The sequence below is a fragment of the Aulostomus chinensis genome, chromosome 15 (genome assembly GCF_037954235.1).
Source record: "Aulostomus chinensis isolate RoL2024-O1b breed Wild chromosome 15, RoL_Achi_v1.0, whole genome shotgun sequence".
Taxonomy (NCBI): domain Eukaryota; kingdom Metazoa; phylum Chordata; class Actinopteri; order Syngnathiformes; family Aulostomidae; genus Aulostomus; species Aulostomus chinensis.
In genome coordinates this window covers 18,168,257-18,183,474 of record NC_141334.1, presented here as the reverse complement: position 1 = coordinate 18,183,474, position 15,218 = coordinate 18,168,257, and the positions used below count along the sequence as shown (strand labels likewise).

At 43.8% G+C, this 15,218-nt stretch overlaps 2 protein-coding genes across 4 annotated transcripts in view; one reads left to right on the top strand and one right to left on the bottom strand.

The window, feature by feature from the left end:
- The window catches only part of rnf43 (ring finger protein 43), an 85,368-nt gene extending 80,862 nt beyond the window's left edge, over positions 1–4,506 (top strand). For both annotated transcript variants that reach the window (XM_086226126.1, XM_086226125.1), the window contains exons 8-9: positions 95–1,597; positions 1,765–4,506. In XM_086226126.1, the coding sequence (XP_086082252.1) occupies positions 95–1,597; positions 1,765–1,790 (1,529 nt within the window). In that variant the 3' untranslated portion in view covers positions 1,791–4,506. The remainder of the gene's footprint in view (positions 1–94; positions 1,598–1,764) is intronic.
- Positions 4,507–5,189: 683 nt separating this feature from the next.
- hpda (4-hydroxyphenylpyruvate dioxygenase a) lies at positions 5,190–14,577 on the bottom strand. 2 transcript variants are annotated; one of them, XR_015119446.1, is made up of 15 exons: positions 14,413–14,577; positions 14,254–14,280; positions 14,020–14,082; positions 12,623–12,727; positions 12,494–12,536; positions 12,311–12,393; positions 11,270–11,359; positions 11,070–11,176; positions 10,791–10,868; positions 9,136–9,298; positions 8,303–8,374; positions 8,049–8,171; positions 7,849–7,965; positions 6,981–7,195; positions 5,190–5,474 (listed from the first exon to the last, which is right to left on the bottom strand). XR_015119446.1 is itself a non-coding variant. In XM_086226127.1 (14 exons), the coding sequence occupies exons 1-14, from the start codon at positions 14,569–14,571 to the stop codon at positions 7,082–7,084; spliced, it is 1,344 nt and encodes a 447-aa protein (XP_086082253.1). In that variant the 5' UTR covers positions 14,572–14,577; the 3' UTR covers positions 6,810–7,081. The 2 variants fall into 2 exon arrangements, 1 of the variants encoding a protein (XP_086082253.1); XM_086226127.1 differs by lacking the exon at positions 5,190–5,474 and having other exon boundaries at positions 6,810–7,195.
- Between the last annotated feature and the right edge of the window lie 641 nt (positions 14,578–15,218).

The window sequence follows — 15,218 nt, the reverse complement described above, 5'->3', positions numbered from 1 at the left end:
CTTGTAAATGTGTTTTGATTATAGGTTTATCATAGATGTAAGAACTACAGTCCTGAAGTATTCTGTATATTCTGACTTCTGCTGTGGTCCACAGGGACCGAGAGGCTGCCCCAGAGGAACAGACTTCAGCAAAGTCAAGAGCAAGGCTTCCTGCACCCTCAGCCCTACAGTAGTCCACGTAACCACCCCTTCCCTCAGCACGCCATCCCTTTCTCTATGAGGCCCCACTACCCTCGTGGACCCTCAGGCCCCTATCCCACTGTTGGCCACTATAATGGCTCTTCTTCCATGGACACTCAAACTCTACGTTTCCTCAGCAGCAGGCCTCTTTGCTCCTCCTGTGGGTACCACCATCCTGCAGAGGGTCCAGGGAGGCCCCACAGGACTGGAGGAAACTGCAGGACTTCCACCCACCACTACACCCCACGTCGGTCCTGCCTCAACTATCGCTCATCATGTCCGGCTCAGCGCAGCGCATCCAGCTCCAGGGTGCACCACGCGACCTCTGTCACACCACAGCCACGTGGAGCACCAGCCCACAGTCGGCTTGATGAGGGCAGCTGCTCTGGCGGCAGCTACCACACAGACCGCAGTGGATACTTGGCTGATGGGCCAGCGAGTGACTCCAGCTCAGGACCGTGCCATGGCTCCTCCAGTGACTCGGTACTCAACTGTACTGATGTGTCCCTGCAGGGGGTTTACGGCAGCTGGTCCACGTTCCGCAGCTCACTGAGTAGTGACTATGATCCCTTTGTGTATTATGGGCCAGGCTCTGGGCGCACCCCCCGCAGGAACAGTCTTGAGGCGGGGGCTCAGGCCCGGCCCAGATCTCTAGATTCGGTGGTGAACAAAGTGGGCTGCTCAGAGGAACAGCCACAGACTGTGTTTAGCCACATCCACTACCACCGCCACAGACACCACCACTATGAGGACGGAGATCACAGCCAGGGTCCAAGCAAAGCTTCCGATGAGGAGCAGGGGGCGGCTGCTGCTGCAGCTGCACCTGTTGCCCTTGTCCCGGACAAAGACTCACCTGTATGCCCTCCCAAGCACAGCCCCTGCCAGTGCCCAAAACCAGACCCCACAGAGCGACTCAACCCTGGGACAGAAAGTCGGGATCACGACCCTAGCAGCTCTTCAGGATCCTCTGTCCTGGTGTCCCCTATCCCCTTACAGCTGCAGACCCACTGCTGCCATCAGGGACATGCGCACCCTTCAGGTCCCCTTGGGCGAGTTGGGGGCCATGTCCTTGATGGCCCCTCTGTTCGCTTCCATCAGAGCCTGGATCGGCAGGATGACCGTAGCGTCCACATCCACTATGGCCAGGGCCTCGGCTTCTGCTGCTCCCCCCCTGAGCTGCGCCCGCCCTTGCTCCCTGTACCTCTCATCCTGGACTCTGGAGGTATGGATGACTGGCCTTGCTGTGCTGGGGCTCATGTTGTGTGGCAGAAGCGGGTGCAGCAGGCCCGCTCAGAGCCTCAGCTCCTGGGACCTGGAACCTCTATGGACAGGCCTGCCTGCAGGTTCCCCCACAGCCCAGCGGCTGACCGGAACACAGACATTTGTTTATACTGCCAAACTATATACCACAATCAGGGTGAGTGTCTCCTCTCTATTTCAGTAACACAACCTAAGTGGTTTTTTTATTGCTAAAAAGTTTAGTTTTGGGAGTTGAATTCAATTTTGTGAATCATTTCAGATTGTTTTGGTAATCTGCTGAATGTTTCTAACCTGAAGGTGACCTGAGGCTTTTTGTGTCTGCAGGATCAGAAGAGGAGTCTGGTGTGTGAACTTTTTGCATCCCCAATATCACGCTGCTACACAGGAGCCAGAATGGACAAGCCTCTCATTGGCTGTTGCTTTCATGTCTTCCACATAATTCCACCAGAAATGCCTTTGTTCAGACGATTACCCAGCAGCCCCTGGGATTCAAATGCCCTCTTACTTCTTTGGGATGATGTTTGGACAACATTTTGATTTAAAGTCATGATGTAGGATGGCCCCAATACTTGTATTTGTGTTAAATCATGCCAAATTTTTAGGATATCCTGGATACATTCTTCATCATGTTAACGTGTATTGAATGTTAAAAGAAAGGGAGATTCTGGGGAAATTATTCCCGCCACAAACGGTGTGTATCTCCTTTTCAGTTATAGAAGGAGGATTCATTACTGACATCATCAAATCCCTAAGCTCCTTATCAATGGTTCTTGCTTTGGGTGTGAACCCTCATGAAGTGAGACTCCATTTGTCTGGCGCTCACTCTGTTTCAAAAGAACTTGATTTATCTTAGAGGTACTTACTTTCACTCGCGTGATCTTCGTTTTCCTTCGCTGAGTCCCGTCTCAGCTGAGAAAAACTTTTCTCTCCAGCCTACCTCAGCTCAGGTTTCTTAACATGCCTCACACATGGGGTCTTTTACAGGTACTGCTGTAGTGATCATTTTTGTCACAACCATGTAGCTCCCAGAAAGTAGAAAAAAAAAAATCCTCTCGGCAGTGCGACCTGTCCAAACAGAGGTTGATTTTCAGCCCATCAAACTATGAGCATTCACTGAGGTTGCTGAGCCTTGCATGGGCCTTTGTTTTCAAGATTTCAAGAATGGCAGCTCTTTTCATCATGTTTGTGTTTTGGATAATTTTCTGTAAGTACGGGGTTTTTTTTTTGTTTGTTTTTTGTTTTTATTTTCACCTTTCAAAATGAACCAGTTTGACTGAAGTATGTGGTTGTCATTACAAGCTATCGTATTTTTCTTGTCATGTCTCTTGCCAGTGGTCATGTTTGACCTCAGTGCTGTTGAGCGCCCCTGTGGGCTTCAGCTTCAGAGGAACGACAGCCATCTTCACTGCTTCATGATTGTGCCTGATGTCATATTTTGCCCCACCCCCCACCCCCACCCCACCATTGTCTTCCAGCAACTGAAGCTCGACGAAATTGTTCGATATTGCAGCCATACTGAAGACACGTTGCCTTTTTAATAATCTGATTGGAGTAAAGCCATGTGAGGTCGACCTTTGCAGTCCCCAGCACCAGCTGTTGCCTTTACCCCCATCTCATGAAAGCAGGGTATGCTTACGAACGCTTCCAAACTGTAAGAGGAAGAGCCTGAGAAATAGCTCAGGAACCATCAAACACTGGAAGAATTCTTTTCAGTCACAGTAATGATATCCAAATCCATGAAAAATCCTTTGTCGTGGTCAGTCTGCTTTGCCAATTCCTATGTTTTGAGTTTACAGCACTTGAAGGAAGAGCCACCTAAAATCAGACTTCAAATATTGCCTAATATAAATTCTTTTACTTTCTGACAACATATAATCATCCATCATGATTTAAATTATTGTTTTTCTCCCCTCTGCTCTTGTTTAGCCTCCTTGGCAGGATGTCAGACACAAACTGTGTTTCTATCCACTTAATACCATCATTCTATCAAAGATGGCGTCTTTTTTCAGTTTAACCACAGGCACGCTCACATCTAAATCATCTGAGATCAGAGGAACAGGAATCCTGTTTTAGTGTGGACTTTCCCTGAAAGGCTCAGTGAAAATGTGAAACGATTTATGCTAGCAGTCGGACTGCAGATACAGTTTGGTGCAAATAGCTGACAAGCTTGTGAGTATTGCAATATAACCAGTAGCACTTAACCTGAAGCCTCATATGTGCCTTGTTCATTCAAACATTCGTCCCAAATCGGAAGCCTCCCAACAAGCTCTTACACGAACAACCAAAGAGGCCAATAAAAGTATGCGGTGCACCATTTTATTTTATTTTTTTAGCCTTTCCTGAAGTGTACTTTGAATGAAAAGAATAGTTTGAATTCAATTTTAGACTCAATGGACAATCATGCAGAAATGTGTCAATGCAATCCCTCATACCTCGCTAGGAATGTGTCAACACAATCCTCCCGCTGAAGTGTCAGGGTTTCCTTGTCTGTTGTTTTTGTCTTTAGACTGCAATGGAAATGACTGAATTATAAGCAACACTTTGGCTGAACCAGATCATACATACATACATACATACATATATATATATATATATATATATATATATATATATATATATATATATATATATATACATATATAAAGTAATAAAACTTGTAGTATTAATTTGAGACGAGCCCAAATCCTGTCATTGATTTCATCCTGTACTTCCTCTTTGTGTCTTTCTATGTTTGTTTTGTTGTGTTTTACAAGAATAATGAGCTGAAACTGCCTTTTCTAATAGAGTGAAAAAAGAATCCCTCCAAACGTCAAGGGATATATGTCAGTATATTTTGGATACTTTGTGTACAAAAAAGAGAACAACAAAAGCAGAAATGAAATAGTGTTGTATTTTATATATAATAGAACATTTCAATATAGTGACATGTCACTAATATATTTATTTACTAATATATTTATCCATTTTGTCCAGGTTTGAAAGTGTGGTTTCTGTATAGACCCAGTGTTTCTGTATGGAAACTAACCAGTGCCATCACAGATGTATCAACCTGTCTTCATTCCAATTATATGCAAATAAATTATTTTGAAATAAAACCTCTGTGCTGACTCCATTTTCCTGCCGGGACGTCGTCCAATGCCACTGATAAAACAGACCTGCACTCTTTTCAAAGTATTGAAAATTGCCACTTTAGTCTGTTTTGTTTGTTTCTTTCTGTCTTTTGCCTCTTTTCCACCAAAAAAGGGAAATCAGAAAAGAAGACACAAGTTAATTCTGGTAAAAGAATCGTGGGATGTTTCCATTTCACTATATACTGAGTTTTTATAATAGTTTTTAATAGCTCACACTTAAATCGGTCTACAGTTTCAGGAACAACCCCTGAGCAGTACAGTTAAACTGTACATCCTCTGCACCTTCCATGTTTATTATTTATTCTAAATATAAAATGCAGTAAATAATCCCAAACATTGTAAGGGGGGGGGGGGGCTGGAGCGGCCCAACTGAAATTGGGCGAGAGGCAGGGTTCTGTGTCACAGGGCCATCAGGAGCAATGAAGGGTTCAGTATCTTGCTCAAGGTTACATGGACATGGTCACCGGGGGAAGTGAGGATCTAACCAGCGACTCTTTGGTTGCTAGACGGCCACTCTCCCTCCCAGCCATGCTGCCCCTCCAGGTCAAACATTCCATATTTATATTCATTCTAGCACCTCAGTGCTCTGGACCACTGAGTTTTGTCCTCTTCCCCAAACATACATTTGTATTCATTCTGTATTTGATCCGGCGTCTCTGCTTTTCACCATTGCACAGTTGTCTTCCATGCCCTGTAAACTCCAGTTGTGAGTGTAAAGACTGAAAAGTGCCATTGACGATTTTCAGGGGCCAGTAAATGTCAGGTGGGATTTGAGTAACTTGGAACAGGCTATCGTGGATAACATGGAGGGGAGAGCAGCGACAAAAGTAAGGGGGCACTGTTGCATCATGGACCTTTTCTCCAAGTTCACCTCCAAAAATCAGCCGTGTGATTTTCCCGTATCTACAGAGACAATAAAAAGAAAGAAAGTGTAACTCACCTGTTAGATCAAGGGATTATGAGTACAGTTAAAGTAAAAGCTGTGGTACGAGCCAGGGCGACAGAGGGGGGATTGTGTCATGTTTGTGTGTATGCTATGTTAAGTCCTAATGTCCTGTGGAAAGGGTCTGTGTTAAAAGAAAATAAAGTTATTTTGAATGTCCTTGCTGTATATGGCAAAGACCCCCCCCCCCCTCAAAAAAACATTTACCTTCTTTCTTTCTAAATATTTGTGGCATCGAATTCTATAATGCTTCTGGTGTTGGGAGCCCGGTTGTTTTGACTCTAGCTCACAACAATGGGAGCTGAACGCGATCGCTAGCTTGGAGGGCTAACTGACGCGGTGATGGTCTTTAGACGCTATAAATATTAAGAAATGAAGAAACATTGAGATAAAAATGGAAATGGCTTTTAACATTTAGAGAAATACTTTTTTCGCTTGTCAGGTGTTGGGAGACTGATATCAGTCTCACATTTGGATATGTTGCGCTGTATAATAAGCAATAATGTGTAATAAGCTAGCTTAGCTTAGCTTAGTTTATCATTCAACAGATTGCACCATGGACCGCCTCTCTAAACGTTCAATTTAACATAAATTAACAGCGTTTGTCTTGCGTTTTTAATCCATAAACAAACTGAAATGGATGTCGAATGAAAAATAACACCCTTTGAGAGGCCGCTTTTGGGGGGGGGGGGGACGGACTGGATTCTTCTCCCTGCTTTTACACCTGGCTCTAAGAATTCTGTGGTTCCTCCTTTGATAGCACAACATATCTTGTGATACGTGTGTCCTGCTAGCTGAGCTGCCTGCCACCTGTTGTGTGTGTGCTTCTCTGCAAGAGCAAGCCCGCAAATGCATTATGTAGGATAAAAACATTTCAGCAATGCGCCACGCAAACGCATTTTCTGCGTGTTCCCTCACAACCGCAACCAACGGGTAAGATGATAGGATGGAAATGAATTTGAACTACGTACGTATGAATGTATTATGTTTTGTTTCTGAGTTATAAATCTGAAGACAGCAGTCTGATATGTTGTCGCCTTCATCGCACCTTTAAATATAAGGTGTCACCGTAATTACTAAAGGTTTGCGCTACGGATACAGGATCTGCGCTCGACAAAAATACGATGAGAAAAACGAGAAATAGAATGTTCTCTTCTTGTTGATATCTTGAAAAAAAAGGATTCAAGATTTTCATCCAACAGATGCATTTACAGATGAAGGAGCTGCTGGTTTCATTTGATTTGAAAAATGTATTGTTCTTCTCATCTGAATCTTTCAAAGGAAACAAAACAGTGTTCGCCAGAGTCATTCCTTTAATATTTGGAACCCTGTTTCCCAAACACACATGCCAGTCTGTATGAACATGACTTTCTTTATTTAGCCATGCAGCATGCGATCTAACTGCTTCAAGCATATCTGATAACAGTCGCTGCTTGTCACACACCGAGATACTTAACACTCCGTACATGTGTTTGATATTCTGTAGATGTGCTGAGTGTTGTTGATCGCCTCTGAAATGCACAGCCGTTTATAACATTCTGAGTGTGGTTTGGCAGCCGTCGGAGGATCAGTAGAAGGCTTCGGCCTGCCCTTTGGGTGTCAGCACCGTCAGGTTCCCGCGAGCGTCTTGGTCCTTCTCAATAGCCTCAAAGAGAGACTTGAAGTTTCCTGCCCCGAAGCCCTGGAGACACACACACAGATGTGTAATTGCCCAAAGATCTGCCTTCTTCTGTGACATTTGTTATGGCTTTGGGGATCTTCTCGAAAAGAAAAAAAAACACTATTCAGGGTGTTAAACGCTTTGATGGTGGATCAAAAATTGAAGATGAATATTCCCCTGTGAGGGTTTAAACATCCAGTGCACTCTGACAGGGAGCCGCACTCCCCTGAAGCTCGTAGATGAATCGTGTAAATATTTTCATAGCTAATCAAAAGATCAAGTGTTGATAGTCGCTCTGGGAGATTCTTTTCCCGGGTTCAGGTTCTCACTTTCATGCATTGTATCCACATCTGCAGTCTCGGTGAAACGCCGGAGAGTGACAAGACACGCCTGTTCGGACAAGCGGAACGGGTGCAAGGTGTGCTAAATGGAGTGCCACAGGGTGCAACCCAATCCAAAGATCCCACTCGCTGTGAAGCACAGAGCCTTTTAATCTGTGTCTGTGATTGATTTACTGAGCTTTTACAAGTGGCCCAGTGTTATACTGTTCACAGTGGGTGGGAATGGTAAACAGGTGTTCAGACTGCTCCGTCTTAAGGGTGGAGGAGGTGCAGCTTATATACAGGTAAAGAAATTACCAGTAATACCAGTAAAAAGCCCAAACCGTCACTTACAAAGTGATTGTGCCTCTGAATGACCTCCAAGAAGAGGGTGGGTCTGTCCTGCACAGGTTTGGTGAAGATCTGGAGGAGGTAGCCCTTGTCGTCGAAATCCACTAAGATTTTCAGTTCCTAAGAAAACAGGGTTTGTTTATATCGTAGTAAAACAGCAAAAAGGCTATAAGTGATTTAACACAAATAATATGTCTTCTCACCTGTAAACGGTTGAGGTCCTCCTTCACCTTGATCTTGGCGCTTTTGAGTTTCTCCCGCAGGGTGGCATAATACGTGTCAGGCGCTGAGAGGAACTCCATCCCTCGGGCACGCAGGTTGACGATCTGTTTTAAAACAGAGGAAGGCTGGCTCTCAAACATGCTTTCACTTGTACATTTTGGAAGAGCGTGCAGAGAAGTGAAGTCTGCGGCATCACACGGAATTTTAACGATGATCCAAAAGGCGGGAAACTCACAGTTTGAATGATGTTTGACGTGTTGAGGGCGATGTGCTGAACTCCCGGCCCCCCGTTGTAATCCACGTATTCCTGTGCGGAGTCACAAGTGCGGGCTCAATACAATTCGGACACAAGGATCCCCAAGAAGTTTTTTTTTTTTTGTTTCTCTATCTGACATTTTTTCATGAAACTAGGTAAATATTATTTTAGGGTTTTAGCGACACATGAACTGAAGCTCATTTCCAAAAAACAAAAACCCAAAATTATAAATTGTTGTGTGAAAAAAAAACAACAACATTCAGGTGATGATTATGTCAAAATCAGAAGATTAAAAAAAAAATCATAATCACGAGGAAAAAAAAAGGTCAACACCCAAGAAAGTAGTAGTATTTCTGCTGTGAGTTCTGCTCAGCTCGGCACACGAATGGATGGATGGCGAGGAATTTAAACGGGACTGTAGCGACTTCCTGGGTCACATGGGATCCTACGAAATAAACGCACCTCGAAAAGGAAACAGCTTTGGCGGAGCAAGAGCACAACTGGCGCGACCGAGGTAGCGACATGTAGCTTATCGGGTGCTCTTTGAATTATTTCCTGCAAATATTCCATCCCATTATTCGAACTTCTCTCACAATGTTGGTTCGTATCACAATCAGAACTTTTTTTAACTTCCTAACCTCAGAATTGGAATGTCAAAATTTTGAATGTTTATCTTACACATATGATGGTTTATGTCTGTATCACTGAGGGTTTTTTTTTTCTTTTTTTCTCATGAAGTCGGTATTTTTAAGATTTTTCTTGTTCTTTTACCCTCTGAAGGCGTCGTGGTGATAAAATGAGCAGCAGCACACCTGGATCTGTGACTTCTTCTTTCCAAGCGCAGGCTCGTTGATGGGCATCTTAATGGTCTCCTCGTAGTTGGTCACCACAATGGACCTCAGTGCGCTGTACTGCGTGTGGATCTGCTTGTCGTCTATTGACCAAAACCGATGGAACATCAAACACCTCTGATACCTGGAATTTAGAGATTACAATCAGGAAAACTGGTGATAAGCTGGAATAACAAATCGTACCTTATTTGGATTTTTTTTTTTTTTTTCGAAGCCACATGACGACTCCACTCTTCCGCTAGCGGTTCTCCTAACTACGGGGGCTGAGAAAGGCCTGATCACATTGTTATTTTATCATCATGAGATTTTTTTTTTTTAATTTTGCTTTATCTCCTCATAATGGGTCAACTTATTCATTATAATAAGACAATTGTCTCGTTTAAACACGTTGTTGTGGTGTCCTTGTAATAAGATAACAACCATCTCGAGATAATGAGGTCATTACCTCTTATCATGCGCTAACAGTCCAAGCTAACTGCAAGTACACATGTTCACCATGGTGGAGGTTTTTGGTCTCTGAGTGCCCTTAAATTGACTGGATCAGTGATTAGTGCTTCCTCCGGGGTCCCCCACCCGTATTGTTCCTCATTTATATAAAATCCATGACATGTAAATGAATGTGCCACCCTAATGAATTATACTGTGGACTGTTCTGGAAGGGTTGCAGACCAGTAATGTTGTACTGGGGCCAATGTTTGAATATCTACAGGATCGCGGTACATCTGGTCCATCGGTCTCATCATAATAGAGAGGGGTGACCCAGGACTGTGTGGACCGGTGCCAGAGGAACCACCTCCAAAGGACAGAGATGCATCATGGAGAAATATTAAAGGACCTGGGAGTTTATCTGAGGAATAGACTAGACTGACGATAGACCAGAGGTCAGAGGTCAGAGCACACCCAGTGTACAGGGACTGGGGGTGCGGGTGGGGGGCGCTGAACAGAAGACCGGCTCTGTCCTGAGTTGCCTCATTAACACAGTAGAGGTGGAGGGTGAAAGATGGGTGAAGCTTCTCGTTCGAACAGAAGCAGGCAGCTAGTGACCGGCTGCGTCTCCACAGATCCCTCCTTACTACTGCAGTCCTTCTGTAATCAACCTTTGATCCAAAACCCCAGAGTCGGGCAATGAGGTCGGACCCTGAGGGCGGCTGATTTTGTTAGTCCACATCAGCAACAGGAGAAAACCCCCTTAAATTCAATGACTGACCATATGCAGGAGGTTGCATGCCACTGGCTTTGGGCTGGGTGGGGCTGGTCAGGGTTGGAGGCCCCAGGAGAAACCTCCATGTATACTATATACATACTATATATTTTACTTCGCTTCGATCTACGATGACCTGGATGAATGAGAACCTACACAGACCTCCATGTATACTCCACATGACAGATGCTAAACATGCAGTTTGACTCCAAGTTCGCTTATTTATTTGTCTGTTTGAGGATGTTATCTGTTGATGTTTTGTACTGTAAATATCTCTGGGCTTATTAATAAAAGCTTGTACTGTCCCAGAGGTGGAGTGACTGCCAGCCTGCACAGTGTTTACTCGTCCTTTTGGACTGTGTGTCCACAGCACCCACCCTACCGGTGTGTACGTGCGCTTCATCAGGTGTCCTACCAGTCTGAAATTGGCACCATTTGGTCATCTGGCTGGTTTCCCACAATGTGATCGATGAAGTTCAAACCTACCGTCGGACTGCGGGGAAAAGAAGAAAAAAAACCTTGTGGGAGTACTTTTCCATTTGAGGGCAGTGACACTTAAATCTGGGGGAGATAATGAAATCGGTGGCTCTGAAACAAACAACTAGAGAGATTTCAATTAAGATTCAATCCGATTTTTCAAGAAATGTTTGAACAGATTCAATTCAAAACAGAGGAAGATTTATTTTGTACTCACAGTTTGGCTAACAGCGGATCCCTAAACAGAGGCTCTTTGTAGCCAGGCAAGAACAGACCTTTGTAGGGTTCGAGGTGCTCAATGAGTGTGTGTGTCGTATCTCCATACTGAGGACAAAACATTGACATAACTCTTATTCATCTCCAGTTTCATATGTGTATTTACATGGGGCTTTCAAACGTGCGTCACTCTTGGCGTACCGTCTGAACCACAGCATACTTGACCATCCCGTGGCTGTCCTGCTCCACCCAGGGCTCCTTCACGATTGCAGCTCCTCGCTCTCTGGCTGTCTGTCACAGGAAGGCTGCTGTTATGGGGCTAAGCAGGAGCATGCAACTTTGAAGAAGGCTCCAGGAAGCCCCCTTGTGGCTGAACAAAGAATATCTACCCATTGAACGGTGAAGTCGGACGTGTGTGAAAGTACACTGTGGAAAGTCAATGATGGTTCTGTATCTTTGTTTGGACAAACCTCCCGTCTGACCTTAGCTCAGATTAGTCTGTGTCTACACGTGTCTGTGTAATGCATGACTTAAGCTACTTTCAGGGACCCAAACCAAACTTAAGATGGGCAAAATGGACCGGCATGTGCAGTTGGGCTCAACAAACCTGCCCTCATTCGACGAGATGCCGATGTTTAAGGTCAGGGTTGGAGTCAGGTGGATTCTAATTTTCTATCTGATTTTATTTAAACAAATTACATAACATTACAAATTATAATCCGTGGTTTCCAAACACAACAAAAATACATCAACAATGAATTTAGAAAAACAAAAATGATTAGAAAAATCCAAAAGCTATAGCTATAGTTAATTTAGAGTTGTAAAGGAATCTGAAAAAATATTGTAAGAAAAGAATTTTGTAAAACACGAAGCTGGGAAGGGACGGTTCTGTTGGGTTGGTGTTAGGCAGTGTGTTTTAGTTTCAGTTACCGGAAAATAAATGGAAATGTACGAAAGATGGATTTCTTGGGATTATGAATGTCCTGCGATTATCAGATCCAGCAACTCTCATGAGAGAGAAGCCCTCCCTATCAGTGACTGTGTATCCCACTTTGCTTGCATTCAGGATGTGATGCTTATGTGTCCTTCTTATCTCTGTTTGCGCCACCATCATTCATCCACTAACTGAGAGGGTTGAGAAACCTGGATCAGGTGTTCAGATGCTGTAGTGTCCCTGGAAGACTGCGGGTCCAGGACGTGGTGTTGCTACGCATGACCTCAAGTCTGTCTACCCGTTGCTACCTTGATTAAGAAGTCACAGTCCTCCACTTGGAAAGCGATGTCTTTGACGCCGTCTCCGTGCTTCATCAAGTGTTCCCCCATTTCTGAGAGGAGATAAAACCATGTTCAGCTTTGCTGTATCATCTTTTATGGCTTCTCAGGGTTTTTTTTGTTTTTTTTGTTTTTTTTAGAAAGGAAGTTTACCTTCATTCCCAGGATTTAGTGCGGATTCAAACACAAAAATGATCTGTGAGGTGAAAGAATGTGGATGTACGGTGAACTGACACACTTCGTTGGCACTGATTCCTTGACTGTAGAGTGTGATCAGCGTACCTTATCCTGCCTGATGGCATGAGACACCACCTCTCGGCTTCCCGTCTCCAAGCCTTTATAGGCAAAAGACTCGAAGCCCATCTTGTCGCAGTAGTACGACGACGCCTGCAGATGTAACCAGACTGTTTATACGGTGAAGCTCTGATGGATATCGACAAGGTGAAGAGTTCACCTGCCAACAACAACAACATCAACAACAACAACAACAACAACAACAACTGGCCGTGTGTTCTTCAGTCCTTCCTGTTTGCTGGATGCTGGACCACAAACTGTACGTTTCTCTCCACTTGACCCATATCATGTTAAAATGTACACATTTATAATGGCAGCAAACGATGGTTATTTTCAGTACTGATTCAACTGCTTTGCTAGTTATCAGTTTATGGGTTCCAGTCAGAAAGGCAACATCTTTGAATGTCCAAACAATTCGAGAACTTTTTTTTTTAGTTAGCGCAAAGAAAAGCAGGGTGTCTTAACGTTCTACAATGTCAACAAGTGCACAATTGAAAATGAAAATAACTGAAACCGACCAATCAGTTAGAAAGATACCTTCATTTTCTCTAGGTTAACTTATGGTTGAATCACCAAACTGATCTGTTGTTTCAGCTCTAAACTACAGTATGCTAAGAACAAATGAATAGGAAAGGGTTTTGGACCAATAGGACAGAATCTGCAATTCCCAGAAACTATAATTAATAGTTAATTGGCTGTATATGACAGGATTGAGCAATATTTTGAAAATGTAGGGGGTGCAACTACTAAAGGTTGAATGTGGATCCCAACAGCATTCTAAATAAGGTATGATGATCCTGCTGAAATATCCCAGCACGCAAATGGTACAGTACACACTTAAGGAACCCTGTCTGCTGGCCACAGATCCCTTTAAGATCCCTTTCCATCCGTTTTTCATTCAAAATGTCAATAATACATCACAAAGCTATCGATTCCTTCAATTTCTGTGAAAAATATGAATGATTAATGATTGAAATATCAGTCAAAATAATCACAATTTGAAACTATCAGAGCATCATCAGTCTTCCTACCTGTTTTTTTGTTCATTTTATACATTATTATTAGTATCAAGTCGCATTTCATTGTTTTTCCTCCTTCCAACTGTTTTTTGTTTGTTTGTTTTGTTTTTTGTGGTTATGACACCCCCACCCCCCTTTTTTTGAACTGGTAGATGGACACAGCCCTTCCACATGAGTGCGCTCATTCATCCCGATGAAGATCCTCTGGGGGCAAAAGTGTTGATTATGATCATTCACACACCGACCGGAAGCAAAGCAGTTATCACAGTGTCTCAGTGATTGATTCCACGTCCCCTGATATCGATCCTTGATTTATCTGACTTTACACTCACAAGTTTTGACTTAAGTCCGTGTTTGGATACTGACCTGTTTGGCATTGCCGACCCAGAAGGTGAGGTGATGAAACTTAACAAACTTCCCTCTTTTAGGCTAAAATGGAAATGTAGAATAAACTGATAAGTACAGTGGTAAACAAGATCTTGACTTTTAACTTTACCCCCCCCCCCGCCACACACACACACACACACACACTGTCTCTCAACTGTCCATGACTGTACAGAACTGCACAACATCATATTCCAGAAGAAGCTTTCATCTTACCTTCTCGCCCTTATCTGTGTAGGTCGTCTAAGAAGAAATAAAACACATGTATCATCACATCTCCATCAACAAATCTTCCCAGGATAATAGATATAATATTCAGAATGGAATTGGATAATCTCCTCCACTGTGAAACCTGATAGCAGGGAAATCTCTTACCATGCTGGGATTGAGAAGGGGCTGCTGCTCAGCAACCGAAAGATCAAAATCAGGACTCGTCCAGCTTTGTTGCAAATAAGTACTGACCTGCTGATCAGCTGTGATTGGTCCTTTGGTATCTACACCCACCTGTCCACCTCCTTGCTTCATGCTGCACATTAAAGTTCAACGGCAGCCATCTCCCTGAGTCCAGCGTCTAATCAAATGTTCGTGTGGAGTGCAGACACTAGAGTCATTCTAGGACGGGATGTCAGGCCCACCACACCAGACAAGAATTTGAGAGGGAGATGATTTGTTACACAATAGAAAATCATCAGGGCCTGAATCACAAATGTGAAGGACAGAATGTGTTTAGAAGGAGTGAAAAACAGTTTGGGGAGGTGTGTGTGCGTGGGTGGGGGGGGGGGGGGGGCGTTTACAGCCCTCTCTGGTTTCTAATGTCTGCCACCAGAGGGGGCAATGCTGCCTAACGTTCAGATAAGCAGGAAATAAATGTCATAGCTCTAAACACACAATAGGTCGAGGTGCAGAGTTGCTGAGCTCTAGTCTGGTATCAGGGAGCATTTGAGGTCAATCCGACTACAGTACGGCCGTCTGCATGGGCGTGTGTCAAGCGACTGTGGCAGGCTGCACTAGATTATGAGTAATCAGACTAGATTACACGTGTTAGCTATTATGCTATTGTGTTTCTGCCTATTTTTAATGTTTAGTTTTTGTCACTGGTTTACAAATGAATGAACTGATAAATTAACAGAGCCCACGTGAGGTCTTCTTACTGTTCAAAACTGGAAAAGATTACTAATTAA